Genomic DNA, 27,259 nt, shown 5'->3' with positions numbered 1-27,259 from the left:
GGCATGCAGACAAGAAGGAATGCTTTCATGACAAAGGGCCAGCAGTGCCTGTGAGGGACAGAAGGTGCCAAGGACTACAGGCTGAGCACAGAGGCGCACGTGAAGAAGAAAGAAGCCCCTGGACTGTAGTTTCCTCTGATACGGGCAGGCATCACCACTGCCATAGGAGAGAGTTTTGCTGGTCTTCAGGCACTGGCAGGGAGCAAGGGGTGGGGGTAGGGGGATAAGACCAAAACAATTAAGTTTCCCACCCAGCAGCCTACCTCCCCCACCCCTGGCTTCCTTACCCTCTCAGCTAAGGGACAAGGTGATGTGGCATCCATTTACCACCTTTTGTTTATAGCTCCTGACTCACGCAGTTTAGACTCTCCAGCTCGGAAAAGGGAATTTCTCCTTAGTGGAGAAGGGAGGCTTCCCTTGTAGTGGAGCTCTTTGGCTGATTGAAAGTCACGCTGCTCCCAGCTCTGAAGGTCTAATGGAATTGACATGTTATGTGCCCACAGGTCCCTGTCTCATAAGTGTCAGTGGGGCTGTTCTTACCTAGGAACTGCTACATGCGTCAGTCTGATTTCGGTGTTGACCATCTGGTGCTGTCCATGTGTAGAGTCTTCTCTTGTATTGTTGGAAGAGGGTGTTTGCTGTGACCAGCACATTCTCTTGGCAAAACTCTACTAGCCTTTGCCCTGCTTCAGTTCACAGAAGAACTGTGGAAAAAAGATCTTCACGACCCAGATAATCATGATGGTGTGATCACTCACCTACAGCCAGACATCCTGGAATGCGAAGTCAAGTGGGCCTTAGAAGGCATCACTACGAACAAAGCTAGGGGAGGTGATGGAATTCCAGTTGAGCTATTTCAAATCCTAAAAGATGATGCTATGAAAGTGCTGCACTCAATATGCCAGCAAATTTGGAAAACGCAGCAGTGGCCACAGGACTGGAAAAGGTCAGTTTTCATTCCAATCCTAAACAAAGTCAATGCCAAAGAATGCTCAAACTACCGCACAATTGCACTCATCTCACACACTAGTAAAGTAATGCTCAAAATTCTTCAAGCCAGGCTTCAGCAATACATGAACTGTGAACTTCCTGATGTTCAAGCTGGTTTTAGAAAAGGCAGAGGAACCAGAGATCAAATTGCCAACATCTGCTGGATTATCGAAAAAGCAAGAGAGTTCCAGAAAAACATGTATTTCTGCTTTATTGACTATGCCAAAGCCTTTGCCTGTGTGGATCACAATAAACTGTGGAAAATTCTGAAAGAGATGGGAATACCAGACCACCTGACCTGCCTCTTGAGAAATCTGTATGCAGGTCAGGAAGCAACAGTTAGAACTGGACATGGAACAACAGGCTGGTTCCAAATAGGAAAAGGAATACATCAAGGCTGTATATTATCACCCCGCTTATTTAACTTATATGCACAGTACATAATGAGAAACGCTGGGCTGGAAGAAACACAAGCTGGAATCAAGATTGCTGGGAGAAATATCAATAGCCTCAGATATGCAGATGACACCACCCTTAATGGCAGAAAGTGAAGAAGAACTAAAAAGTCTCTTGTTGAAAGTGAAAGAGGAGAGTGAAAAAGTTGGCTTAAAGCTCATTCAAGCCTGTCTAGTCAAGGCTATGGTTTTTCCAGTGGTCATGTATGGATGTGAGAGTTGGACTGTGAAGAAAGCTGAGCACCAAAGAATTGGTGGTTTTGAACTATGGTGTTGGAGAAGACTCTTGAGAGCCCATGGACTGCAAGGAGATCCAACCAGTCTATCCTAAAGGAGATCAGTCCTGGGTGTTCATTGGAAGGACTGATGTTGAAGCTGAAACTCCAATATTCTGGCCACCTCATGTGAAGAGTTGACTCATTTGAAAAGACCCTGATGCTGGGAGGGATTGGGAGCAGGAGGAGAAGGGGGCGACAGGGGATGAGATAGCTGGATGGCATCACCGACTTGATGGACATGGGTTTGGGTCACAGAGTCAGACACAACTGAGCGACTGAACTGAACATGCATCAAGGTGAGAATGGGGCCTGAGTCCCTTCCGATTCTGCTTCTTTGTCCCCTCTCCTGTGGTCCAGATGAAACAATAAAGAAGTCCAACAAGAGAAAGTGAAATCACTCCTTTTGTTAAAGACTTGGTAGCAGCCCAAGTACTCAAGCCATTTCCCAGCATAACATTGCAGCCTGCCTGACACAGCCGCCCAGTACTCCAGTTGGCTCCTAGGCTCTTCTTGAAACTGAATGCCTGACCCCTGCAGGCCTTGGGAGTCACTGATGTCACTGATGTGACATGTCCACTTTGGGGTGGGTTGCCTGGCAACCAACATGGACCCAACAGGCCTTGCAAGTCAAACAAATGGTAAGTTAGAGAGCATAGCCAGCCTGACTGCTGCAACAAGTATTTTTGACTACGTGAAAAATCAGTAGCTATCTTTGGGGGGATATTTTGTGTATATCTTCATTTCCTAAAGAAAAACCACTGGCTTCCTCAGGGGTCTCAGTCCACAAAATGCCTGGGTTTGGTTCAGTTGATTATTAGCAACTTTAGGAAAGCCCAGCAATATTTTCCTATAGCTGTAAATAATTCTGAAATTGTGAAGTATTCTAAAAATATGGCAAGGCAAAAGAACTGAAACAGCTAAAACTATTTTGAAAAGGAAAAAGTGGGAAAAGTCATTCTACCCATTTGCAAAACTACGGTAATCAAAACTGATACTGATGGAGGGATAGACACACACATTGATAGAATGGAGAATCAAAAATAGCCTCCTTCCCATATCATCAACTGATTTTGACAAATGTTACAACAATGCTACAACAGAGGAGGGACAGTGCTGGTAAATAAGGCAGGCAAAAATGTGAGCCCCTGAGTCGCGCACTGTACAAAACTTGAACTAGATCATAGATAATATAAAACTTCTGAAAAAAAACTTCAGAAAAAAATAACAGAATATCTTTACATTCTAGGTTAAGCAAAGGATCTTACACTTGGTACCAAAAGCATGATCCATAAAAGGAAAAATTTATAAATTGGACCTAATCAAAATGTAAAGCTTTGTTCTGCAAAAGACCTTATGAAGAAGATGAAAAAATCAAGCTATAGACTGGGAGAAAATGTTTGCAAACCACATATCTAGAATATATAAAGAACTTTCTAAACAGTAAAAAGATAGACAATCCAATATAAAATGAAAAAAAGACATTTCACCAAGGAAGATGTATGGCTAACAAATAAGCACCTGAAAAAAATGCTAACATCGCTACTGAGTAGGAAATGCATGTTTAAACCATAGTGAGACACGCTACTGGAGAAGGAAATGGCAACCCACTCCAGTATTCTTGCCTGGAGAACTTCATGGACAGAGGAGCCTGGCGAGCTATAGTCTATGGGGTCGCAGAGTCAGACACAACTGAGGGATTAACACAAGGCACGCTACACACGTATCAGGATGGCTCAAATGATTAGTAGTATCAACACCAAATGCTGCCAAGGATGCAGCTGGATCACTCATACACTGCCTGTGGGAATGGAAGACAGTACAGCCTCCCTGGGAAGTATCTGAATAGTTTTGCTAAAAACCAACTACACTAACCATATGACCAAGCATCAACTGTTGGATGTTGATGACAGAGAAGTGAAAATTTAGGTCCACAAAACCTGTACACAATTGTTCATAGCAGACTGAAGTCCACCAGAATGTCCTGTAGTAATGGCATGCTTTACTGCAGTAAATGGAATATTTAAAGGATGAACTAGTGACAGCTTGTAACAAGTGGAATGGATCTCAGGGGAGTTAAAATCGTCTCAAAATGTCACACACTGTATGGCTTCATCCATTTAACATTTTTAAATGACAGGTGGTTACCATGAGTCAGGGATGTGGAGGGGAAGGGAGGTGCATGTGTGAGTCTAAAGGGATAGAAAGAGGACCTCTGGTGATGGTGCAATCTGCATCTTGGTTACCATAGGGGCTACACGAGTGTACATGTGATAAAGTGACAGCTATACATAGATTTCACACACAGTGTCAGTTCACTGGTTTTGATATTGTACATTATGTAAGAGAGAACCACTAGGGGGCAAGAGTACACTCTGAAGTACCTTTGCAACTTCCTGTAAATCTATAATTATTAAAAAAAATATATAATTATTTCAAAATAAAATTTTAAAAATCTAAAAGGTGACAGGCTACACTTGGCATGTGTTGTCCATTTGCTGACCCCTGCTTTAGTGCAACAATCAGATAAACGTTACCTTAGTGCATTATGAGTTAGCATAATGTTAGCATAATGTTAGCATAATGAGTGCAAGTCCTACAACTTGCACACCATTGACGATTTTACATTTTCAGCAGTTGATTTGTTTCAAGGACTTTGATTAAGCAAAAGATACCAAAACTGCCAACATTTGTGTCAAATGCATGGCATGGCATTTGGGCCATTGATATTCTTAAAGTGACATACCAATGTTAGAAATGCCATGGCTAACAGCATACTAGCCTTTAACATGAGTAGTTTCACCAGGGTCCATTTGTGTGATAGATTTGCTCAGCAAACCATGCCTAAAGCTAAATGAGGGAATAGCCATTTGGGATAACACAAAGAACAAAAGTTAAAAGTAAATTATAGGCCCAGCATTTGTGGGCATTATGAAAGTATAACCTAAATTTTTCTATGGATTCTTCTTCTTTAAGCTTCCATTGCCACATTCTGGACACCTTGGGTTGATTTACAGATGTGCTACCCATCACGGGCAAATCATGGACTGTCTTCTCAAAAGATGAATTTCTATCATTGAGAGCAAAGTAATTACTCATTTCATAGGCTGACCCTAAAAGGTATGTCTTGCTCAGAGTCCTTATTAAATGCAGAAGTCAAAAGTTTGTCATAGGAGTGTTAGAATCTCTTTTAATTGAGTCACCACTGAGTCACCACCAGGGGCTTCCCTGGTGGCTCAGATGGTAAAGAATCCGCCTGCAATGCAGGAGACCTGGGTTTGATCCCTGGGTTGGGAAGATCCCCTGCAGGAGGGCATGGCAACCCACTCCAGTATTCTTGCCTGGAAAATCCCCATGGACACAGGAGCCTGGCAGGCTACAGTCCATGAGGTCACAACAAGTCAGACACAACTAAATGACTGTCAATCTAAATACAATATAATAATAGACTTCCATGTGATGGCACGTACAGTAGACTCAGAGTGGACTCTTGGGAGCATTGCTGAGGCAACAAATGTCTAATGTGTGGGGACAGCAGAAATGTCAATGGAGAAATAAATTGACCAGGTGTCCCTATAATGTGCAGGAAGGTTGTTTTGATGCCAGAAGAATATGCACACCTCAAGCTTCCCAGGGGAATTTGCTTTCTCGTGTGGAAGGAGTTCCCTGTGACTTTGGCAGGTATATGTGTGCATGGTGATATTTGTTGAGACAACCCCACCCAGGAGCTTTACAGGGCCCTAGATTTTTTTTTTTTTTTTTTTTTTGCTGGGTGGCTGTAAAGTCCCTTTCTCTGCTACTTGCTCACATTTCAGAGGTTACATCAATCTTCAGGACTTTGCTGGTAATAGGAGAGCACAAACACTGTAAAGAAATTCTACCACAGGAGTGGAGATATGGCTAATTTGGAACAGGTCATCAAATTCAGGTGGGTGTATGTGACTATAGTGCTTGTTACTTAAGTCCATATGTCTTATCTGAGATCTGTATGTTCAGTTAAATCTAGAAATAAAGCTCCATGATAAATCTAGAGAGACTAGAAGATGTCATCTGATTTCCCCATCTTATCCCCCGCACAATCCATCCATGCTAGCAATGGCCCCTGCTTATCTTCCTGCCAGACACTGAAGTAGTTCAGACCTCAAAGGTTGGCCTGGGAGCAGATATTTGTTTGAGATAGAAACAGATCTCTTTAGATGTCCATCAGCAGATGAATGGATAAGAAAGCTATGGTACATATACACAATGGAGTATTACTCAGCCATTAAAAAGAAAACATTTGAATCAGTTCTAATGAGGTGGATGAAACTGGAGCCTATTATACAGAGTGAAGTAAGCCAGAAGGAAAAACACCAATACAGTATAATAACGCATATATATGGAATTTAGAAAGATAGTAACAATAACCCTGTGTACGAGACAGCAAAAGAGACACTGATGTATAGAACAGTCTTATGGACTCTATGGGAGAGGGAGAGGGTGGGAAGATTTGGGAGAATGGCATTGAAACATGTAAAATATCATGTATGAAATGAGATGCCAGTCCAGGTTCGATGCACGATACTGGATGCTTGGGGCTAGTGCACTGGGACGACCCAGAGGGATGGTATGGGGAGGGAGGAGGGAGGAGGGTTCAGGATGGGGAACACATGTATACCTGTGGCGGATTCATTTTGATATTTGGCAAAACTAATACAATTATGTAAAGTTTAAAAATAAAAAAAAAAGAAACATCTCTCAAGATAGAATTTACTTCTCCAGTCTGACTTGAACCCAAGAGAAAGGCAGACTTCTTTGGTTCACCTTACTCTTAAGTCAGATGGCAAAATATTCCCACCAAATGTCCACATCAAGAGAAGAGAATGGAGTAAATATAGGTTTCTATAATCAGCTTTATTCATGTAGACAGACATTGTTTACAGTTTTAAGTAGTACCTGGAAAACTTCAACAAAGTAATGAGCATCTTACAAATGTTTGTTAGTAAGTACTCATGATGAGTTTTATGTACTCATCTTTTAAATTTATAAAAATCAGAAAATGTCCACCAGAAAGTTTTGTAATGTAACACTGGAACTAAAAAATATATAACAGCTATAGCTACTGTCTACCAAATGCTTGCTTTCATTTGACAAGAAAAAAAAGTATTTTTAAAATTATTTTTTAAAATAGACTTATGGAGTGATAACCTCTGCAGTCTTCACAGCCGTCCCTCCTTCCCTCTCTTCAGCATGAGCCAGCCTTGCCATGTGACTACCGTCCCATTCCAATCAGTTGCAAAATAAAAAGGAAAAGGTTGATTATGTCCATGTAGATGTTCAGGGCGGCAAAAACATACTCTTCAGGGTCCAGGTCAGAATGATGATGGCGCCCTCCCACCATCAGCTGCACATCCATCACCAAGTACTTAAAGAAAAGAAAGAAGAATTAGCTACTTAAAGTGTACATTTTGATCAAAGAAGTGACCTGAGATTACCTGGAAAGCATCTTACCATCAGTAAATACATCACTAAAAGTAAATTTGTAGCTAGAGATGTTATTCTTAGAGCCTCAATCATTCACAATCTCCCCAGGTTGGTGCTCTATCTATCAAAGCCAGCGCTTCACTCTCCTGAAGCCAGTAGGACCAAGTCTGTGACCCCTCCTTTCCTTCCAAGTCCAGAAACCTCTGTGCCTCTCGTCAGTGACGTGGACCAGGTGGGCTGATTGGACACAGAAACTACAAAATGCCCTGTGTTTGTGACTTTCCAGCATGTTCTCACTGAAAACAAAGAAGGAAGAGACAGATGGTTCCCTGACACCTACATTACCCACAGCAGTAGTTCTGGACTCTCCTTTGGGTGATAGCATTTTTCAAAGCCTGACATTGGAGATGGCTTTGTGATGATGTCAGTATTTCCAAAATAGAGTGAGGAGAAGATTTATGTGTGGTTAAATAACCCCCAATTAAACGTCTTAGCTGTGGTAGGTAAAATTACAGGCTTCTTAAACATCAAGAAGAAAGTCGGAGAGTCCTCTCACCCTTGTGTTTGTTGCAAAGTGAGCAAATGTGGGCAGCGCAAGTGCGTTAGAGGGAGGAAGGGAAAACAGGCAGCTCCTCGGGCCTTTCTATCCAGACTGCGGACTTGGAGTCCAGTGCCGTGAGGCAGCAGGGCAACCTTGGCACTACAGGGAGTTCTTGGGGTTTTAAAGATTCTTGAAAATAAGCTGTTTTATTTTTTTGTTTTTTTGAAAATAAGCTGTTTTAGAACAACAGCCACTACAGTGAAACCCATCCCCAGTAGTTCAGGTTATCAGCTCTCCCCGGGTCCTGGTTCCCACTCAGGCTTCTAAGAATGAAGAGGGGAAGAGGAAAAAAGAACAGGAGGAAAAGGAAGAATTGGACACCTTCTAGGTAGCCTCTTATCCGTTCATGATAGACATCATCTCATATAAAGTGGGAACGACCTAGCTGAGGCAGGTGAGATTAACAGAGCCTCCAAGAAGGGAAGACCGCTCTGTGGCAAGTGGTAGAGAAGGGAGTCAAACCCGAGGCTGGGGGTTGCCAAGGCAGCTCCCTCACCTGGACCACTGAGTCCCATCCCACTTATCCTCCCCCTCCCAATGTCTGATTCCAGCAACTTTGTGCAGAAAAAGCTAGAATGAACCAACCACTCCAGTTTGCCCAGGGACTTCATGTGTCCTCAGTAACCCCTCAGTCCCAGGCAAACCAGGACAGTTGGTCATCCCTGAAAAAAGGCCCCCAGCAGCTGAGCTTCCAGCCTTGCCCCAGCCTCCACCTGTCACCCCGGAGTCCTGACTTCTATGGAAAAGTGCTTTTCTTTCTCCCTCCCCTCCAAGAACTGCTGACTTTATCTTATTTCTTCTTATAAGAGAGATAATGACTCCTAATCATTTCATGTGTTGGTAGTGAGGAGTGCCGAGTGCACCTCCCTGGTGAGGGTATGTGTTTGAAGGCAGACAGGGAAGTGGGAGAGGAAAGTGAGCTGGGATCAAGCTATTTGCCCCCTGGCCCCAGGGAAAGAGGACTCAGGACACCATGCCAGAGACAGCCAGCTCACGGGGAAGCCCTGATCAAGATTTGAAGCCCCAGGCACATTTAGGGGTTCAATGAACAGCCATAATAAGGTTGTAGGATACAAAGTTACTATACAGCAGTCAATTGATTTCCTATATGCCAGCAGTGAATGAGTGAAACTGGAGATTAAAGCGCAAAAACATTTCCACTAGCATCCAAAAAAAACTAAATACTTAGATATAAATCTAACAAAATATGTACAAGAACTGTATGAGGAAAACTATAAAGCTCTGACAAATGAGATTAGGGAAGAACTAAATAAATGGAGAAACATTCCATGTTCATGGATAGAAAGACTCAATATTGTCAAATATCAGTTGTTCCCAACTTCATCTATAGATTCAACACAACCCCAGTCAAAACCCTAGCAAGTTATTTGGTGGATATTGACAGACCACTGCTAAAATTGATATGGAGAGACAAAAGACCCAGAATAACCAACATGATACTGGAGGAGAAGAACAAAGTTGGAGGACTGATGCTACCAGACAAAAACATTTACTAGAAAGTTGTAATCAAGATAAAGACTTAACGAATATATGGATCAGCAGAATAAAGAGCAAAGGCAATACTAGTCTCTACAGCAGATGGTGCTGAAACAACTGGGCATCCACATGCCAAAAAAAAAAAAAGGATCTAGACACGGACCTTACACCTTTCACAAAATTGCTCATAACAGGGACTCCCTGACAGTCCAATGGTTAGGACTCAGTGCTTCCACTGCAGGGGGCGCAGAATCAATCCCTGCTCAAGATCCTGCATACCACGCACCATGGTCAAAAAAATTAAATAAATAAATTTTAAAAAATAATGAATAATAGACTTATATGTAAAACATATAACTCCTAGGAGGTAGCACAGGAGGGAATCTAGAGGACCTTTGGTATGGTGATGTTTTCTTAAAGTATTATCCATTAAAGAAGTAATGGATAAATTAGGCTTCATTAAAATTCGTATTTTCTGCTCTGTGAAAGACAATGTGAAGAGAATGATAATACAAGCCACAAACTGAGAGAAATTATTTGCAAGAGAAACATAAAGGACTGGTACCCTAAATATACAAAGAACTCTTAAAACTCAACAGTAAGAAAACAAACAACTTGATTACAAAATGGGCCAAAGAATTTAATAGACACCTCACCAAAGAAGATATATAGATGGCAAATAAGCATATGAAAAGATGCTCTACATCTTATGTCAACAGGAAAATGCAAATTAAAATAACAATAAGGTACCACTATGCACCTATTAAAATGGCCAAAATCTGAAATACAGATAACCTCACATGTTGGTGAGGACGTGGAGCAACAGGAACGCTCGTATACTGCTAGAGGGGAATGCAAATATTGCGACCACTTTGGAATACTGTCTTACAGAACTGAACATACGCTTACTGTATGATCCAGTAAATGTGCTCCTTGGAATCTTCCCAAAGGAGCTGAAATCATCTGTCCACACAAAGACCTGCACACGGACGTTTGTAGTAACTTTATTCATAATTGCCAAAATTTGAAAGCAAACAAGATGCCCCTCAGTAGATGAAAGAGTAAGTTAATTGTGGTACACCCAGATGGTGGAATATTATTCAACATTAAAGAGAGATGAGCTACCAAGCCATGAGAAGACATGGAGGAATTTTAAGTGCACATGCTAAGTTAAAGAAGCCAATCTGAAAAGGCTTCATGCCGTATGATTCCTACTGTATGACATTCTGGAAAAGGCAAAACTTGGAAACAGTTGGGGATCAGTTTGGAGGAGCAAAGAGGCTTTTTAGAGCAGTGAAAATACTCTGTATGGTATTACAATGATGGGTACGTATCATTATACATTTGTCCAAACCCGTAGAATGTAGAACACCAGAGAGTGAACCCTAATGTGGGTGATTGTGATATATCAATGTAGGTTCGTTCATCAAGTGTAGTAAACGGTACACTTTGGTGGCAGATGTTGACATTGGGGATGGTGATACCTGTATGGAGGCTGGGACATCTCTATATCTTCCTTTCAGTTTTACTGTGAACCTAAAGCTACTCTAAGAACTGTCTTTATAAAAAGTAAAAAGGAGAAGGAAGAGAATGAGAAGAAAGAAGGAGCAAGTCAGCGGGAGGGCTTCCCAGTGAATTACTGATTCCACTTGACTCCAGGCCTAGGAGAGGTCTTAAGGCCCTGTCAATGCACATGCATACTCTTTATCAAAGAAAGGGAGAAATGGACGTACGAGTGAGAAGATCACAGTTCCAAGTCCAGCATACAATAGATGCAACCACTGCAAAAAGAAAGGATACAACGATATGTTAAGAGCAAGATGGGGAACAACACAGGGGGTCACTTAGGTCACTGCTGTTAGATAAAATGCTTAGAAAGTCAAAGCTGTGGGGAAATTAGTTTTTCTTGAACATAGTCGGTCGACAGTATCAACTCAATTCCATTCAGCGAGGAGGTGAAAACTAGCTGTTTTATATATCAAGTAAGGGTCATCGAGCAAGTACTAAACATCTCGTGCATAGTAAGGCAAACGGGATATACTGAGTATGTTTCCTTTTTTGCCCCATCCACACAGCTCTTCTAGAAAAAGTGCCCTCCCCTCAGCTCAGGGAATATTGTGACCCTCACACAGCCTTGCTAGAGCTGATTGACAAGAGGTGGGAGATGCCACTCCAACAGCAGTGACTCTCTTGACTGACCAGGAAGCTCTTACATGATCAGGATCATAGAGATCCTCTGGGCCAGGTGGAAATCAGTTCTCATGATAGAGGGATCCAGGCTGCCATTGGGTGATTAGCACTAGCTGGATTAGCTAGTGCTTTAAAGCTGAGATGACCAAGAAAGGGCAGTGGGGTTTCCATTTCTGTGAATTCTGGCTCTTCTTCCCATCTAGGAGCTCCATGAGAATCTCTGGGCCTTTGCCTTGAGCCAATCTGAGTGGTATGTGTTCCTTGCCACCAAAACAGCCCTGATCAGCATATGTGACAAATTGATCTAAATGCTGCAGAAGAGACTAAGGAAGTGGTGTGTACATCATCTGAGAAACACAATGGCATTCACTCCTCAGGATGAGAGATGGGGAACCTCTGCTAACCAGAGAAGGTTCTTGAGGAAAAAGAGAAACCAGGGGCCAGCAATACACTGCATGAGGACCCCTGTTCTCAGACTGAGCTGGGTGTGAGAAGACAGCTGGCACCTGCAGTCTGAAGGATTCAGAATTGCCAGGGCCCATCAGGCGTGCATGCTTAGCTGTCTGACTTCCATTTAATCATATGCTTAAGATTATATATTATTGGTATTTGTGACAGGAAATTTAGAATGCAAACTAGGGTTCATGTATCTAGTAGGAAATACAGTTTCTTAACTGCTCCTGAGTGGCATGGTAAAGATGTAAGGAACCCACCCACCACATAAATATGTGTATTATTACTACAGTATCTGTGCCACCATCAGTAACAATAAATGGAGAACTATGGCCTTTAAAGACATATCTATGACGTCTTTGAGTTTATCTCCAAAATCCAGGCAGAAATACTGATTCTGTGTCTGAAGTCCATTTAGCAATGCCACTTGTTGCCACAGAAACTCTTTAATTCAGCAGCAGGACCAAGTTGGCCCTGGGGCTTTAGACAGATGGTCACAAGCCCCAGGCCAGTCCCTCTGTGAGCCTGGCTTCCAGTAGGGTCTCCATACAGGGGCCACTCCAGGCCCCTACCAGACGTGGGGCCAGACCTTCTCATTCTGCCTCTCCACTTGCACACTGGACTCAGTCCACGGATGGTGTGCGTGGTGGAACGGGTGTGACCGCCAGATCACACAGACCTCACTCTAACCCCACTCCTGTCATCTACTCCCTGGGTGCAGTGTGGAGTGTGAATTCTTTCATTTCTCTGAGCCTGTTTTCTTTTCTATAAGATTAGATGAGATATGTACTTTTCAGGAATGTTGTGAGAATTACCCTTGATGACTTCGTGAAAAACATATAGGCCTATGTATGATATCTAGTAAGAAGGCAATGAATATATTAAAGCAAAAAAAGAAAAAAGAATGGAAGGAAGAAAGCTGGAATTGGAAAACGAGGAGCTTCCTCTAGGCTGCTGCTGTCAGAAAAGCAAGCCCATCCATGCTTCCCATCTCTGCACCCTCGTTACTTCAGACAAGCAGCACCATGTAGGGAAGTTGGAATCTGATCTGCCCTGTGGGTTGGTCACCTCTGTGATCCTCTTAGGGGAGGACAGCTGTTGTCTCAGGTTGGAGCTCAATCTTCACACCCAGACCTGCTGTCAGTGGTCCCCCCACCACACTGGTGTGGCAGGCGACCTTGGAGACCTCCAGCTATGGGGAGGGGCATGTAATTGACCAGGGCCCTGGTGGCCGCGCAGTGCGACCCACTGCAGTTTCCTTCCTGGCTCATGCTTTCCCCTGTCCATCACTGGTAGGGGGCAGCAGAGCCTTCCTGGGAGCCCCAGGACCCCCTGATGGGCTTGCCAAAGCCTCCTTAGATGGCTCGGCATCCAGCAAGCTCCCCTCTTACGGCCCTCTCCTCTACGGGGCTCACGTGTGCTGTCGTGTTCTGATAGCTCTTATAGCCCTTGTCACCCCCACGCTATTCGTAGAACTTTCTCCCACCAGTGTCTGTGCAAGTTTCACCCATCTGGTGTCTGCTTCACCACACAACCAGCACTTCACCCGATATTCTACCGGTCCTCTGAGGATTTCAACGGAGGGCCCACTTACATATGCTTGAATGAAGATTAAGATAATTCCATAGATGATAAGTACGAAGAGTAAAACAAACAGCATTCCGTTTAGCAAAGTGAAATCCCACTGAGGAAACATAAAAAAAAAAAAAAAACACAAAAAACGATTCAATTATCATCCATAGGAATTTCAGGGTATTTAGAGATGTATCTCATACCCCCTAGGCAGAAACTGGCACATTTGCTAACAATGTACCCTGGCTAATCCCGAGAACCATGGAAATCCATTAGCCCTACACACTGAAAAATACTACATAAAAGGTATCGTGCTTCTTCAGGAGAGAGACAAGGTAAGGTATGGATGAAATAACAGGAGCCACAAATTTGCAGTTTTTGAAACTAGGTAATTGGCACATGGGGGTTTGTTAAAATATTCTATTTGTGTGTATATCTTTATAAAATTTTCCCTAATAAAAAATGTACACTGAATAAGTAGGATGTAAATTTGTAAGTATAGTATGATCATAATCATTCATATTTTTAAAAGCATGTGCATAGAATACATTAATGGCATTCAGTAGATGAAGATATTAACTGGGTACCTTTCTCACATTTGTATGTATCAATTTTAGTGTATACATTTCAGTAGAAATATATATACTAAGCTTTCAAAACTTCATGATCCTTTTGTAAACCTAAAATTTATTAATGTGCTTTTATGAATCAATAACCAAATCAGCTTAGAGAAGATTAGCATTTTTAAAAGAAAGAGGAATATGCATCTTCTGACCTGAAAAAAATTGGATTAGGAAGCAAAAGAAGATCCTCGAATCCAATGTGTTTTCTTGCAAGCGGGTTTTCCTAATTCCTCTATCGCCCTATATCACTCCCTGCCTTCAGCACACCAAGACAATAAAGTACCAGGTCACCGAGGCTGGTTCTTGGGCCGGAAGCATCGGCAGTGCCTGGGAAGTGAACGTTACTGAGCCCCAGCCCAGACCTTGTCTTCACAATTCCAGGCGTGGCGCTCAGCAGTCTATGTTTCACAAGCTCTCCAGGTGACCCTAATGTCTGCCAAGAAAATTTGTCTAGAGCTGTGCTTTCAATATACATGGCTAATAAGCACTGGAAATAGAGCTACTTCAAACTGAGATGGCTGCAAGTAGAAAGTACACACTGGATTTGAATTTTAGTTTGAAAAAAAAAGAATGTAAAATGACTACTTTTGTTATATTGATTAAATGTTGAAATAATAACCCTTCATATATATTGGGTTAAATGAAATATATCATTAAAATTAATTTTACCTGTTTGCTTTTACTTAAAATTTTTTCTGATGCGGACCATCTTTGTAAGTCTTTATTGAATTTTGTTACAGTATTGCTTCTGCTTTGTTTTCTCTTTTGTATGCAAGGCGTGTTCTCACAGCTTCCTGACCAGAGATGGAACCCACACCCCCTGCACGGGAAGGCGAAGTCTTAACCACTGGGCCTCCAGGGAAGCCCCTCTTACGTTTTTAGCAAGGTCACTAGGAAAGCCAGAAGGCAGAAGACGAGGGCTCGGTGGAGGTGAGGCCCACAGGAAGCAGCCAGCCAGGGGGAGGGGGAAGCAGAGAGGGTCAGGAGGGGCAGGGGAAGACAGTCACATACTGCCTATGACAGAAAGCTGCTTCAAAAATACGTACTTTTGTTTGAAGAGCAAATAGACTGAGTGATAGCGTCACCAGAGCAGTCGCTGCTGTTGCCCATAACACTTCCTCGACGTGATAGAAGCTAAAACCAGAGACTGTGATTATTATTCACGTAACATTACAAGAAAAGCACGCACACACAAATGAAAAAATGTGTATCAAAGACTTACACTGACACGGTTCCTAGCAGCAAACCTTGAAGAACTGTCTAAAAAACAAAATTCACAATAAATCAGAAGCCTGCTTCCCAAGGCGCCGAATCCAGAAGGGCTGCTTTGAGGTATGTGTGTGCTGCCAGGTTAGAGGGAACTAGCAGGAATATTCATGATCTTAGCGCACAAAGCTATAGGCTATGCCACATGGAAATAATGGAAATAAACATTTTCTTAATGTTCTCCCTGACAAGAAAAAATTCTCATGTGAGTAAAAAGTTCTTAGAATACAATAGTAACTTTCAACATATTCAGTGAGTTAAACTGAAGGTGAAGGTGAAGGTGAAGTCGCTCAGTCGTGTCCGACTCTTTGCAACCCAGGGACTGTAGCCTACCAGGCTTCTCCATCCATGGGATTCTCCAAGCAAGAGTACTGGAGTGGGTTACCATTTCCTTCTCCAAGGGGTCTTCCCGACCCAGGGATCGAACCCAGGTCTCCTGCATTCCAGGCAGACGCTTTAACCTCTGAGCCACCAGGGAAGCCCGAGTTAAACTGAATATGTTATTAATTAGGAATGTAGAAACCAAGGTATAAGCTTTATCTGTAGACCATACTGTCATTAATCAAATGGGACCATCCACACAAATCTTAACATTTTATCAGAGCAGGACATGCTATTTCTATTAACGCCTCAGCAACTGTTTCAGTACTGACCTTTCCCATAGTGCTTGAATGAGAACAAAATGTGTCAAACCTCAGATGTGGGATGAAGATTGAGACCTCAGTACCTGGGGGTGGGGCTGGAGGACACTTACCTACAAAGCACGCAGCTGCACTGGTAGGTGCCAATCCTCAACTCTGAAGTGGGCTGCACCAGGGCAGTGTGGGGACTGTATAGGGGTCCGAGGGTTCCCTTGGTCCACATGAACCAGGGATGGGGCAGCATGGGAGAGGGAGGAGCTGAGAACCAGAGGCAGTCAAGCCAGAGGATGAGACCAAGAAGGCAGTGATGGTATGCCTAAGCCCACAGTCAGGCTCCAGGACTGTCTGGCAGGGCACTGAGAACTGCAGTTGGCAGTGCTCCAGGGCCTGAGGACATTCCCAGCTGGCCAGATGCTCTGTCTTCTCCAGTGACACGAGGAAGCTATTCTTCCCAACAGGTAATTCACATTAGACAATGCAAGATCCTCAGATTTTCAGGATGCAAGATGCAAGATTCTGAGTGCTGAGAAACACCGTTGCCCATGTATTCTTACTCACATTGACCACCAGGAGGCGCAGATCCAAATCTAAGCTGATCAAACTCAAACGCTCGGGACTAGGCATTTTGTGCACTAATCTCACCTCTGGCTTCATTTGCCTTTCCTTATTTTTCCTTCCATCAGATTTCCCCACCAACTTATCTTCTTACGTTGCGTGTATTTTTGTATTTTTATAAGCTACCTCAACACTGATATGGAACCAGGTGAGAAACAAATGAATTGGTGAGTAAATCTTCTCATGGAAGGGTGGTCAGCAGTTCGTGGGAGCAATTGCATAGAGTCTGACTTTCTTTCCAACTCACTGAACCACAGTGAGATTTCCTCAGAGGAGCAAGGACTTTTCCTAAGAGGAGCAAATGCTTATTGTCAGTGAGTTCACTGCCTCCAGGAGGCAAGAGTGTTGGCCCAACTGGTATAAACATTAACAGAACAGAAACCTCAATTACAACATAGTCAGGAGACGTTGAAGTAGAAGTAAAATAAATTTTACAGAGAAAGTTACATTTCTTGCGCACAATTTGTGAACTAAATGTGGAACTCACTCTCCATAGCAAAATGAGTTTGTTGTGCCTGACAGAGGACAGTCGGGTTAACTGTCTTGGGAGACTCGGGAGCAGGCCTCTCAGAGGCAAGTTTGCCAGCCCAAAGGAGTAGCCGAAGGTCCCCAAATTCTCTAGCTTGTTAAAAGGGTGTGGAGTCCACCTCATATGTAAGTTGACTTCAAAATTCATCCAAGAGAACATCTCACAAGTAATTTCAATCTTCTTATTCCATAGGAAGATTTTTCCACAAAAAAAGGAATAATGGGATGAAAATATATCTCAGAGGTGAATGACAATAGATGCTAAAGAGGTTTACTTACAAACAATCCCAGGAGAATGTAATTCGCAGGCACCTGGCGGCGGAGATTCCCACAGCAGGCGAGTACAATAAATACAACAAAAAAGGCCGGCCTGAGGAGAATTTCAAACCATGTGATATTTGCTTCCAGGGCTTATATCATGTGATATATTACAGGTAGAGAGACACAGAGATGTTTGATCTGATGATAAGTATTATAAAGAAAAATAAAGATTATTATCTTTACCTCTTTTTTTTTGGTTTTAAAACTAACCTTTCCATTGCCATCCACACACAGTTTGTGGGTTCTTTAAAAAATATTTTTACTTTGAAATAATTGTAGATTCACAGGAAATTGCAAAGGATCAGAGGTCCTGTGTAACCTTCCCCCAGTTGGCCCCCCATTTTACATATTTAAAGTAGAATACCCAAACCAGTATGTGACATTGGTATAGCGTGTGTATATGTAATGCTATGTCATAGACCTGTGACACAGATCTGGGTGCAGATCCATGTAACCAGCACCACAATCAAGGTGTGGAACTATCTCATCGTTAAACTATTGTACCATCCCTTTATGGTAACACACACACATATACACATGCACTCATAAAGCCCTAACTCCCAGCAACTACTAATTTGCTTGTTTTTCATCTCTATAATTTTGTCATTACAAGAATATGTTCAGTTCAGTTCAGTTCAGTTCAGTTGCTCAGTCGTGGTCCGACTCTTTGCGACCCCATGAATCACAGCACGCCAGGCCTCCCTGTCCATCACCATCTCCCAGAGTTCCAACAAACTCACGTCCATCGAGTCAGTGATGCCATCCAGCCATCTCATCCTCTGTCGTCCCCTTCTCCTCTTGCCCCCAATCCCTCCCAGCATCAGAGTCTTTTCCAATGAGTCAACTCTTCGCATGAGGTGGCCAAAGTACTGGAGTTGCAGCTTTAGCATCATTCCTTCCAAAGAAATCCCAGGGCTGATCTCCTTCAGAATGGACTGGTTGGATCTCCTTGCAGTCCAAGGGACTCTCAAGAGTCTTGTTACCTTTACCTAATTTTCAATAAAGAACGTCAACTAATAGCTAGTAGAAAGAACACTTTTTATTTAATCCAATAATACTTACAAGAGTGTGTAAGTGAACCAAGGATTCTTGACCACCCAAGATCGTAAAGCCTTCCTGGTTAAAAAAAAAAAAAAAGATATTGTCTTACACAATAAGTAGTTTATTTTGCTAACTAGTATAATATTTAAGTATAAATTAAACAATCTCATGAGAAGAAAGGGGGAAAACCCTAAGTAGTTGACAATGACAGATGGGAAAGGAAAGAGTGAAACATATAACTGTTAAACTGTAAGATAAAGATAAACTGTATCTTACTTCTAAAAATAGGGTCATAAAAAGTACAGTCATAAGTAGTAAGTGAAATTTGCATAAATGCAAATGTCCCAGTGACGATTTTATTTTAAAATACTGAGATATGTATATAAACAAAAGTAATAAAATTCTCATATATTTGTCTAAAATATAGATTTCCAAAGGATGAGTTTAAGCAGTGATGGATCATACTCCCTGAAATAATTTCTGCATTTAACAGAGATCTAGCCTTCAAGGCCTTCACAATCTCACCTTTTTGCCTTTACTCCATTTTGTCTGTGGAAATAGCTCAGGGAAAATAAAAAAGAAAATAGTACCCAAAATAAGAGTAAGGGAAAAGTTTTTTGGCTTAGGAAGTTAAAGTGAAACTCTAGAAATCTACTAACACTTTGGTCTAGGAGTTGCCTCAGAAAAACAAAGCCATAGAAATGGTATATCCTATGAATGGTTGGACTTCTCAGGTGGCCCAGTGGAAAAGAACCCGCCTGTCAATGCAGGATACACAAGACATACAGATTCGGTCCCTGGGTTGGGAAGATCCCTTGGAGAAGGAAGTGGCAACCCACTCCAGTATTCTTGCCTGGAAAATCCCATGGATGGAGGAGCCTGGAGGGCTACAGTCCATGGGGTCACAGTCAGATGCAGCTGAGCACATATACACATGAATGATTACGGAAAAAATAGATAATTTTTTAATGATCAAAATTCAGTCAAGCTAAATAGTGAGAATTAACGTGGGCAACTTAATAGGTCATCTACATCAGTAATGAAGACCTACCAGAAAACAAACAGGCTGACGATTGCCCCAGTGATCAGAAGCTGAATGGACAGGAGGAATAACACTTTTACGATGAAAGCTGAGGAGACAGAAACTTATTTTTATGAGACAGTATTCAAAAGTAAAAGTATAAAGTGTAACTACCTATTTTTGACACTTAGTGAAATAAATTTCTCCTCTGATTTTCTTGAGGACAGGAGAGGGAGTGTGAGTTTAGAGCTGGCCAATGGTGTGACAGTACAGCTCTGCAGAACTCTCAGAAAAGACTCAGTCCAGACTGTAAGAGGCATTTTAGTGGAGATCCAAGGGTTTATCCATAAGAGCCCCCACAATCTAAACACCAAATTCAGGGGTTTGATTCCGTATTGTGCACACTCCATCCTCCTAAGGAACAAAAGTGACCTGAGAATCTCAGAATGTCGCCAGCCCATCCTTAGGGACCCAGCAGCATCCCTGCATAGACAGAGCCAGTGACGCACAGGGACTGCTGGGGGAGAGGGCGTTCACCCCTCTGCAGGGAGTCTGCAGGGCTGCTCCACCACTTTTCTCTCCCCCCTCCCTGTCTTTAGCAACTCCCTTCCCTCCTACTTGTGCAGAAACTGCATAATCTGACTAATGGTAAGTATAACCAAGGAGTTTCAAGCAAGTGGCATGCCAAAGCGGAGTTCAGGGTGTGTTAGCATCTATGTTTACTTCCAGCTAACTACATGGGTTTTTCCAGAGCCCTCCGAATATGGCATTGGTAATGACCATTTGCTTCTCTGTGGGCTTCTCCCAACTTATCCCATCACTGTGGACGGTGACTGCAGCCATGAAATTAGAAGACGCTTGCTTATTGGAAGGAAAGCTATAACAAACCTAAACAGTGTATTAAAAAGTAAAGACATCACTTTGCCAACAAAGGTCCATATAGTCAAAGCTGGTCTTTCCAGTAGTCATGTATGGATGTGAGAGTTGGACCATAAAGAAGGCTGAGCGACAAAGAATTGATGCTTTCTAACTGTGCTGAAGAAGACCCTTGAGAGTTCCTTGGACAGCAAGATCAAACCAGTCAATCCTAAAGGAAATCAACCCTGAATACACATTAGAAGGACTGATGCTGAAGCCAAAGCTCCAATACTTTGGTCACCTGATACGAAGAGCTGACTCATTAGAAAGGACCCTGATGCTGGGAAGGATTGAAGGCAAAAGGAGAAAAGGGTGGCAGAAACTGAGATGGTTGGATAGCATCACAAATTCAATGGACATAAACTTGGACAGACTCTGAGAGTTAGTGGGGGACAGGGAAGCCCGGCATGCTTCAGTCCCTGGGGTTGCAAACAGTCGACTTCGTGACTGAACAACAATCCCAATTTTAAAAGGAAAAAAAAAGAATGCTGCTTAAAGTTGACTTATAGGATTGTCAATGTGTCCTTCTGCTGGGTAGCTTCTGTGCATTGGAAGTGTGACAATAAAGAAATAGCACTGAGATATGCCAGAACATATATCCCCAAGTGTGTGTGCTACTGCATTAAAGTATCTACTTGCTGCTGCTGCTAAGTCGCTTCAGTTGTGTCCGACTCTGTGCGACCCCATAGACGGCAGCCCACCAGGCTTCCCCGTCCCTGGGATTCTCCAGGCAAGAACACTGGAGTGGGTTGCCATTTCCTTCTCCAATGCATGAAAGTGAGAAGTGAAAGTGAAGTCACTCAGTCGTGTCCGACTCTTAGCGACCTCATGGACTGCAGCCCACCAGGCTCCTCCGTCCATGGGATTTTCCAGGCAAGAGTACTGGAGTGGGTTAAATCCACATCTAGTATGTATCAAGAACTATAAGAGAATAGGTACTAAATGTGACCCAGCCTTATTAGACTAGACCATATGGATCAATGAAATAGAATTGAGAGCCCTAAAACAGTCCCTTACATGTGTGGAACTGACCACAAATGTGGCCAATTGATTTCTAATAAACATACTAAGACAATTCAGTGGAGAAAGATGCGTCTTTTGAGCAAATGGTGCTGGGACAATTGGACATATGCATACAAAATGATGAATTTGGGCATATCACACACACATACACACAAAGACTAAACATCGATCATAAACATAAACAAGAAATATAATTCTTGGAAGAAAGTATAGGTGTAAATCTTTGTGAGCATGGATTAGGCAATGTTTTCTTAGATAATGATACCTAAAACATAAGCAAAGGGGAAAAAAAAGTTGGATTTCATCAAAAGTGGATTTGAATCCCCCTGGTGGTCCATTGGTTAAGTATCTGCCTGCATGCAGGGGACACTGGTTCGATCCCTCGTCCAGGAAGAGTCCACATGCTGTGGGGCAACTAAGCCTGTGCACCAACTAAGCTACCGAAGCCCCTGCATCTAGAGCCCAAGCTCTGCAGCAAGAGAAGCCACCGCAACAATAGAGTAGCCCTCACTTGCCATAACTAGAGAAAGACCATGGGCAGGAATGAAGATCCCACACAGCCAAAAATAATAATAATAAATTAATTAAAAAAAAAGAATTCTCACTTAAAAAAAAAAGGCAAAAGCTTTGTGCTTCAAATGACACCATCAAGAAAGTGAAAAAAAAAAAATCCCACAAACTGGGAGAAAGTATTTGCATATCATGTATCTGTAAAGTGATCTAGTACATGAAGAACACTTACACTCCAATTACAAGAAGACAAATAAGAATTTATAATGGGCAAAGCCTGTGTAGTTCCCTCCCACACTGACGCTGGGCTTGGCCACATGACATGTTGGCCAGTGAAACATTAGCACTGGCTTGACTAGCAGAAGCTTCATCAACTGCTTACACACTGGGGCTTGTCCATCTGGTCTACCTCTTCTTGGGACCCAGTTCCATGTGATGAGAAATTCAAGCCAAAAGAAGAAAACTAACAACCAACACAAAGTTCTATCCATGTCAGGGAGTCATAAAGGCCATTGGCGACTCAGCTGCCAACTAGAGTTTCAAAAGGCATCTTTCCAGTAACAAGGTAGAGGGTGAGGGCCATGGGAAGACAGCAATGAAGTTTGAAGCTCAGAGTCCATCATCAAGTCATCCAGGTCCTAAGAAGGCCTCAGTTCAGTTCATTCACTCAGCCGTGTCTGACTTTGCAACCCCATGGACTGCAGCAGGCCAGGCCTCCCTGTCCATCACCAACTCCTGGAGTTTACTCAAACTCATGAACATTGAGTTGGTGATGCCATCCAGCCATCTCACCCTCTGTTGTCCCCTTCTCCTCCCGCCTTCAATATTTCCAAGCATCAGGGTCTTTTCAAACGAGTCAGCTCTTCACATCAGGTGGCCAAAGTATTGCAGTTTCAGCTTCAACATCAGTCCTTCCAATGAACACTCAGGACTAATCTCCTTTAGGATGGACTGGTTGGATCTCCTTGCAGTCCAAGGGACTTTCGAGAGTCTTTTCCAATACCACAGTTCAAAAGCATTCACTCTTTGACACTCAGCTTTCTTTATAGTCCAAGTCTCACATCCATACATGACTACTGGAAAAACCATAGCCTTGACTAGATGGACCTTTGTTGGCAGAGTAATGTCTCTGCTTTTTAATATGCTGTCTATGTTGGTCATAACTTTCCTTCCAAGGAGTAAGCATCTTTTAATTTCATGGCTGCAGTCATGATCTGCAGTGATTTTGGAGCCCAGAAAAATAAAGGCAGGCACTGTTTCCCCATCTATTTGCCATGAAGTGATGGGACCAGATGCCATGATCTTAGTTTTCTGAATGTTGAGCTTTAAGCCAACTTTTTCACTCTCTTTCACTTTCATCAAGAGGCTCTTTAATTCTTCACTTTCTGCCATAAGGGTGGTGTTATCTACATATCTGAGGTTATTGATATTTCTCCAGGCAATCTTGATTCCAGCTTGTGCTTCTTCCAGCCCAGCGTTTCTCATGATGTACTCTGCATATAAGTTAAATAAGCAGGGTGACAATATACAGCTTTGATGTATTCCTTTTCCTATCTGGAACCAGTCTGTTGTTCCATGTCCAGTTCTAACTGTTGCTTCCTGACCCGCATACAGATTTCTCAAGAAGCAGGTCAGGTGGTCTGGTGTTCCCACCTTTTGAAGAATCTTCCACAGTTTATTGTGATCAACACAGACAAAGGCTTTGGCATAGTCAATAAAGCAGAAATAGATGTTTTTCTGGAATTCTCTTGCTTTTTCGATGATCCAACGAATGTTGGCAATTTGATCTCTGGTTCCTCTGCCTTTTCTAAAACCAGCTTGAACATCTGGAAGTTCATGGTTCACGTATTGCTGAAGCCTGGCTTGGAGAATTTTGAGCATTACTTTACTAGCTTGTGAGATGAGTGCAATTGTGCGGTAGTTTGAGCATTCTTTGGCATCGCCTTTCTTTGGGATTGGAACAAAAGGTGACCTTTTCCAGTCCTGTGGCCACTGCTGAGTTTTCTAAGTTTGCTGGCATATTGAGTGCAGCACTTTCACAGCATCATCTTTTAGGATTTGAAATAGCTCAACTGGAATTCCATCACCTCCACTAGCTTTGTTTGTAGTGATGCTTCCTAAGGCCCACTTGACTTCACACTCCAGGATGTCTGGCTCTAGGTCAGTGATCACACCATTGTGATTATCTGGGTTGTGAAGATCTTTATTGTACAGTTCTTCTGTGTATTCTTGCCACCTCTTCTTAATATCTTCTGCTTCTGTTAGGTCCATAACATTTCTGTTCTTTATTGAGCCCATCTTTGCATGAAAAGTTCCCTTGGTATATCTGATTTTCTTGAAGAGATCTCTAGTCTTTCCCATTCTATTGTTTCCCTCTATTTCTTTGCACTGATCACTGAGGAAGGCTTTCTTATCTCTCCTTGCTGTTCTTTGGAACTCTGCATTCAAATGGGTATATCTTTCCTTTTCTCCTTTGCCTTTAGCTTCTCTTCTTTTCACAGTTATCTGTAAGGCCTCCCCAGAGAGCCATTTTGCTTTTTTTCATTTCTTTTTATTGGGGATGGTCTTGATCCCTGTCTCCTGTACAAGTGCATGAACCTCCATCCATAGTTCATCAGGCCCTCTGTCTATCATATCTAGTCCCTTAAATCTATTTCTCACTTCCACTGTATAATCATAAGGAATTTGATTTAGGTCACACCTGAATGGTCTAGTGGTTTTCCCTATTTTCTTCAATTTCAGTCTGAATTTGGCAATAAGGAGTTCATGACCTGAGCCACAGTCAGCTCCCGGTCTTGTTTTTGCTGACTGTATAGAGCTTCTCCACCTTTGGCTGCAAAGAATATAATCCATCTGATTTCGGTGTTGACCATCTGGTGATGTCCATGTGTAGAGTCTTCTCTTGTGTTGTTGGAAGAGGGTTCTTGCTATGACCAGTGTGTTCTCTTGGTAAAACTCTATTAGCCTTTGCCCTGCTTCATTCTATACTCCAAGGCTAAATTTGCCTGTTACTCCAGGTGTTTCTTGACTTCCTACTTTTGCATTCCAGTCCCCTATAATGAAAAGGACATCTTTTTTGGGTGTTAGTTCTAAAAGGTCTTGTAGGTCTTCATAGAACCGTTCAACTTCAGCTTCTTCAGTGTTACTGGTCGGGGCATAGACTTGGATTACTGTGATATTGAATGGTTTGCCTTGGAAATGAACCGAGATCATTCTGTTGTTTTTGAGGTTGCATCCAAGTTCTGCATTTCAGACTCTTTTGTTCACTATGGTAGCTACTCCATTTCCTCTAAAGGATTCTTGCCCACAGTAGTAGATATAATGGTCATCTGAGTTAAATTCACCAATTCCAGTCCATTTTAGTTCACTGATTCCTAAAATGCCGATGTGCAGTCTTGCCATCTCCTGTTTGACCACTTCCAATTTGCCTTGATTCATGGACCTGACATTCCAGGTTCCTATGCAATATTGCTCTTTACAGCATCGGACCTTGCTTCTGTCACCAGTCATATCCACAGCTGGGTGGTGTTTTGCTTTGGCTCCGTCTCTTCATTCTTTCTGGAGTTATTTCTCCACTGATCTCCAGTAGCATATTGGGCACCTACCGACCTGGGGAGTTCATCTTTCAGTGTCCTACCTTTTTGCCTTTTCATACTGTTCATGGGGTTCTTAAGGCAAGAATACTGAAGTGGTTTGCTATTCCCGCCTCCAGTGGACCACATTTTGTCAGAACTCTCCACCATGACCTGTCCATCTTGGGTGGCCCTACATGGCATGGCTTAGTTTCTTTGAGTTAGAAGAAGTTAGAAGAAGCCCTAAGCGTGGCATATTGTTTTCTGGGACCTACAGCATTTGCCTTGAATTGCTTAACTTCCAACTTCATATTTCATGAAAGAAAAAAAATTCTCATTTATTTAAGCCATAGTTTTTTGGACTTCTGTTACACCTGAATGTATTTCTGATATAGAATTAATATGTAGGGCTCTGAATTAGTATTCTTTAAAACTAAAGACAGTATCATGGTATCACTTTGTATGTAAGTTAAGACAGTCTGTGTTCAATGACTAATTCACATTTCTTAAGAAAACCACAATTTATTCACCGTAATATGTCTATCATGAGTTTATGAATGCCTTGGAAAACTTGGGGAGCCATGTGTTCTTACATATGTCCTGTTTCATGGTAAAGCATGCTGGGAAAAACTAAAGGCAAATTTAAATCCTACAACACACCCTGTGGAAATATTTTAAGAGAACTTTTGCTGTTCTCTTCCAAAAAGGCCATTTCTTTATTCTTACCTCTGCGGACAGCTGTTTCTGAAAATGGGCCGGGGTTGTTGTCGTCTGTAGTAGTCTCTGGTGAAATCTGTACCACATAGGTATCTGCTCGCCTATCAGCTCTTGAGTGTGGATTTCCATGAGCTTGTCGTGGCTCCTGAGTTGAAGGTGCAGTTCCATAGGACCGAGCAGACTTGCCCCCAGTATAAGGATCTGCAGCTTTCCGAACCAGATGCTGATGATCTCCAGAACTAAAGTCTATTGGTTCACTGACCTCCAAGTCCATTTTCCTGGAGAGGGAACACTGTTATTCAGGTCCTTATGAGTGTACCATTAGCACCTTAGCAACTTCATAACATCAGATGATGTTTTTTCTTTATTTTAACTCCCTTTGCTCTGTAGTTTCCAAGTCATTGCTCCACACACACTGGTTGAATAAATGATGAACAAATAGTTTTAATATGAGAACTATAGACTAAAATAACTTTATTTCTATTATGAAAGGAATATGTTTATAGATTTATTCTGCAGTGAGTGAATAAACTCCCTCTTACGTTGAGTTGCCCTTGTCACCTTCGCCCTTAAAGAGCTTGCATTTTGGGAGAGAAGATAATCAAATAAGCAATCATATAAAAGGCAATAGAAGTAGGGCCAGAAACATGGAGGATATTATGAGAGTAACAAAGTGTCGAAGAAGATGCAGGGAGTAGAAGAGGCGGTCAAGAGCCTCCAGAGAAAGTGAGGTTTAAGCCGAGGTGGGGAGATGAGGAGTCAGTCAGGTAAAGAGGTAGGGGAAGGTTTTCTGGGGCAGAGGAGTCTGTCTGGACCAGGACTGGAGGAAGCAGAGAGGCAGGTTCCAGAAACTGAAAGAAGTTCATATGGATGGAATTAGGGAGTTGGAAGGGGAAAGCAGAGTGAGGTTAGAAACAGGAGAGTGGAGGGGGCAGATTGCTGTGGGGCTGGCAAGTCAAATTCATCC

General features: G+C 42.5%; 1 protein-coding gene across 2 annotated transcripts; it reads right to left on the bottom strand.

Moving 5' to 3' along the window:
* Positions 1 to 6,594: 6,594 nt before the first annotated feature.
* LOC147374685 (protein lifeguard 2-like) lies at positions 6,595 to 26,710 on the bottom strand. 2 transcript variants are annotated; one of them, XM_086397930.1, is made up of 9 exons: positions 26,302 to 26,693; positions 19,583 to 19,661; positions 18,553 to 18,606; positions 17,449 to 17,539; positions 15,342 to 15,379; positions 15,166 to 15,253; positions 13,519 to 13,608; positions 11,015 to 11,062; positions 6,595 to 7,124 (listed from the first exon to the last, which is right to left on the bottom strand). In XM_086397930.1, the coding sequence occupies exons 1-9, from the start codon at positions 26,564 to 26,566 to the stop codon at positions 6,972 to 6,974; spliced, it is 906 nt and encodes a 301-aa protein (XP_086254056.1). In that variant the 5' UTR covers positions 26,567 to 26,693; the 3' UTR covers positions 6,595 to 6,971. The 2 variants fall into 2 exon arrangements, with proteins under 2 accessions (XP_086254056.1, XP_086254055.1); XM_086397929.1 differs by lacking the exons at positions 6,595 to 7,124; positions 11,015 to 11,062; positions 13,519 to 13,608; ... (2 more) ...; positions 17,449 to 17,539; positions 19,583 to 19,661 and adding an exon at positions 17,725 to 18,479 and having other exon boundaries at positions 26,302 to 26,710.
* Between the last annotated feature and the right edge of the window lie 549 nt (positions 26,711 to 27,259).

The sequence above is a fragment of the Bos grunniens genome, chromosome 4 (genome assembly GCF_055505025.1).
Source record: "Bos grunniens cultivar Pamir isolate PY7600 chromosome 4, Bosgru_T2T1.0, whole genome shotgun sequence".
In the NCBI taxonomy this organism is placed as follows: domain Eukaryota; kingdom Metazoa; phylum Chordata; class Mammalia; order Artiodactyla; family Bovidae; genus Bos; species Bos grunniens.
The sequence above is the reverse complement of the archived record's forward strand: the minus strand, read 5'-3'. Positions and strand labels throughout refer to the sequence as shown.

What these genes read in the sequence shown, in the direction of transcription:
- LOC147374685 (XM_086397930.1), bottom strand. Translation starts at nt 26,566, where the DNA reads ATGGACTTGGAGGTCAGTGAACCAATAGACTTTAGTTCTGGAGATCAT. An exon ending in TATTTGCTCTTCAAACAAAA is followed by an intron (nt 13,609 to 15,165) that starts GTACGTATTTTT and finishes ATGTTTCCTCAG; the next exon opens with TGGGATTTCACTTTGCTAAA. An exon ending in TAATCTTCATTCAAGCATAT is followed by an intron (nt 11,063 to 13,518) that starts GTAAGTGGGCCC and finishes TTCTTTTTGCAG; the next exon opens with TGGTTGCATCTATTGTATGC.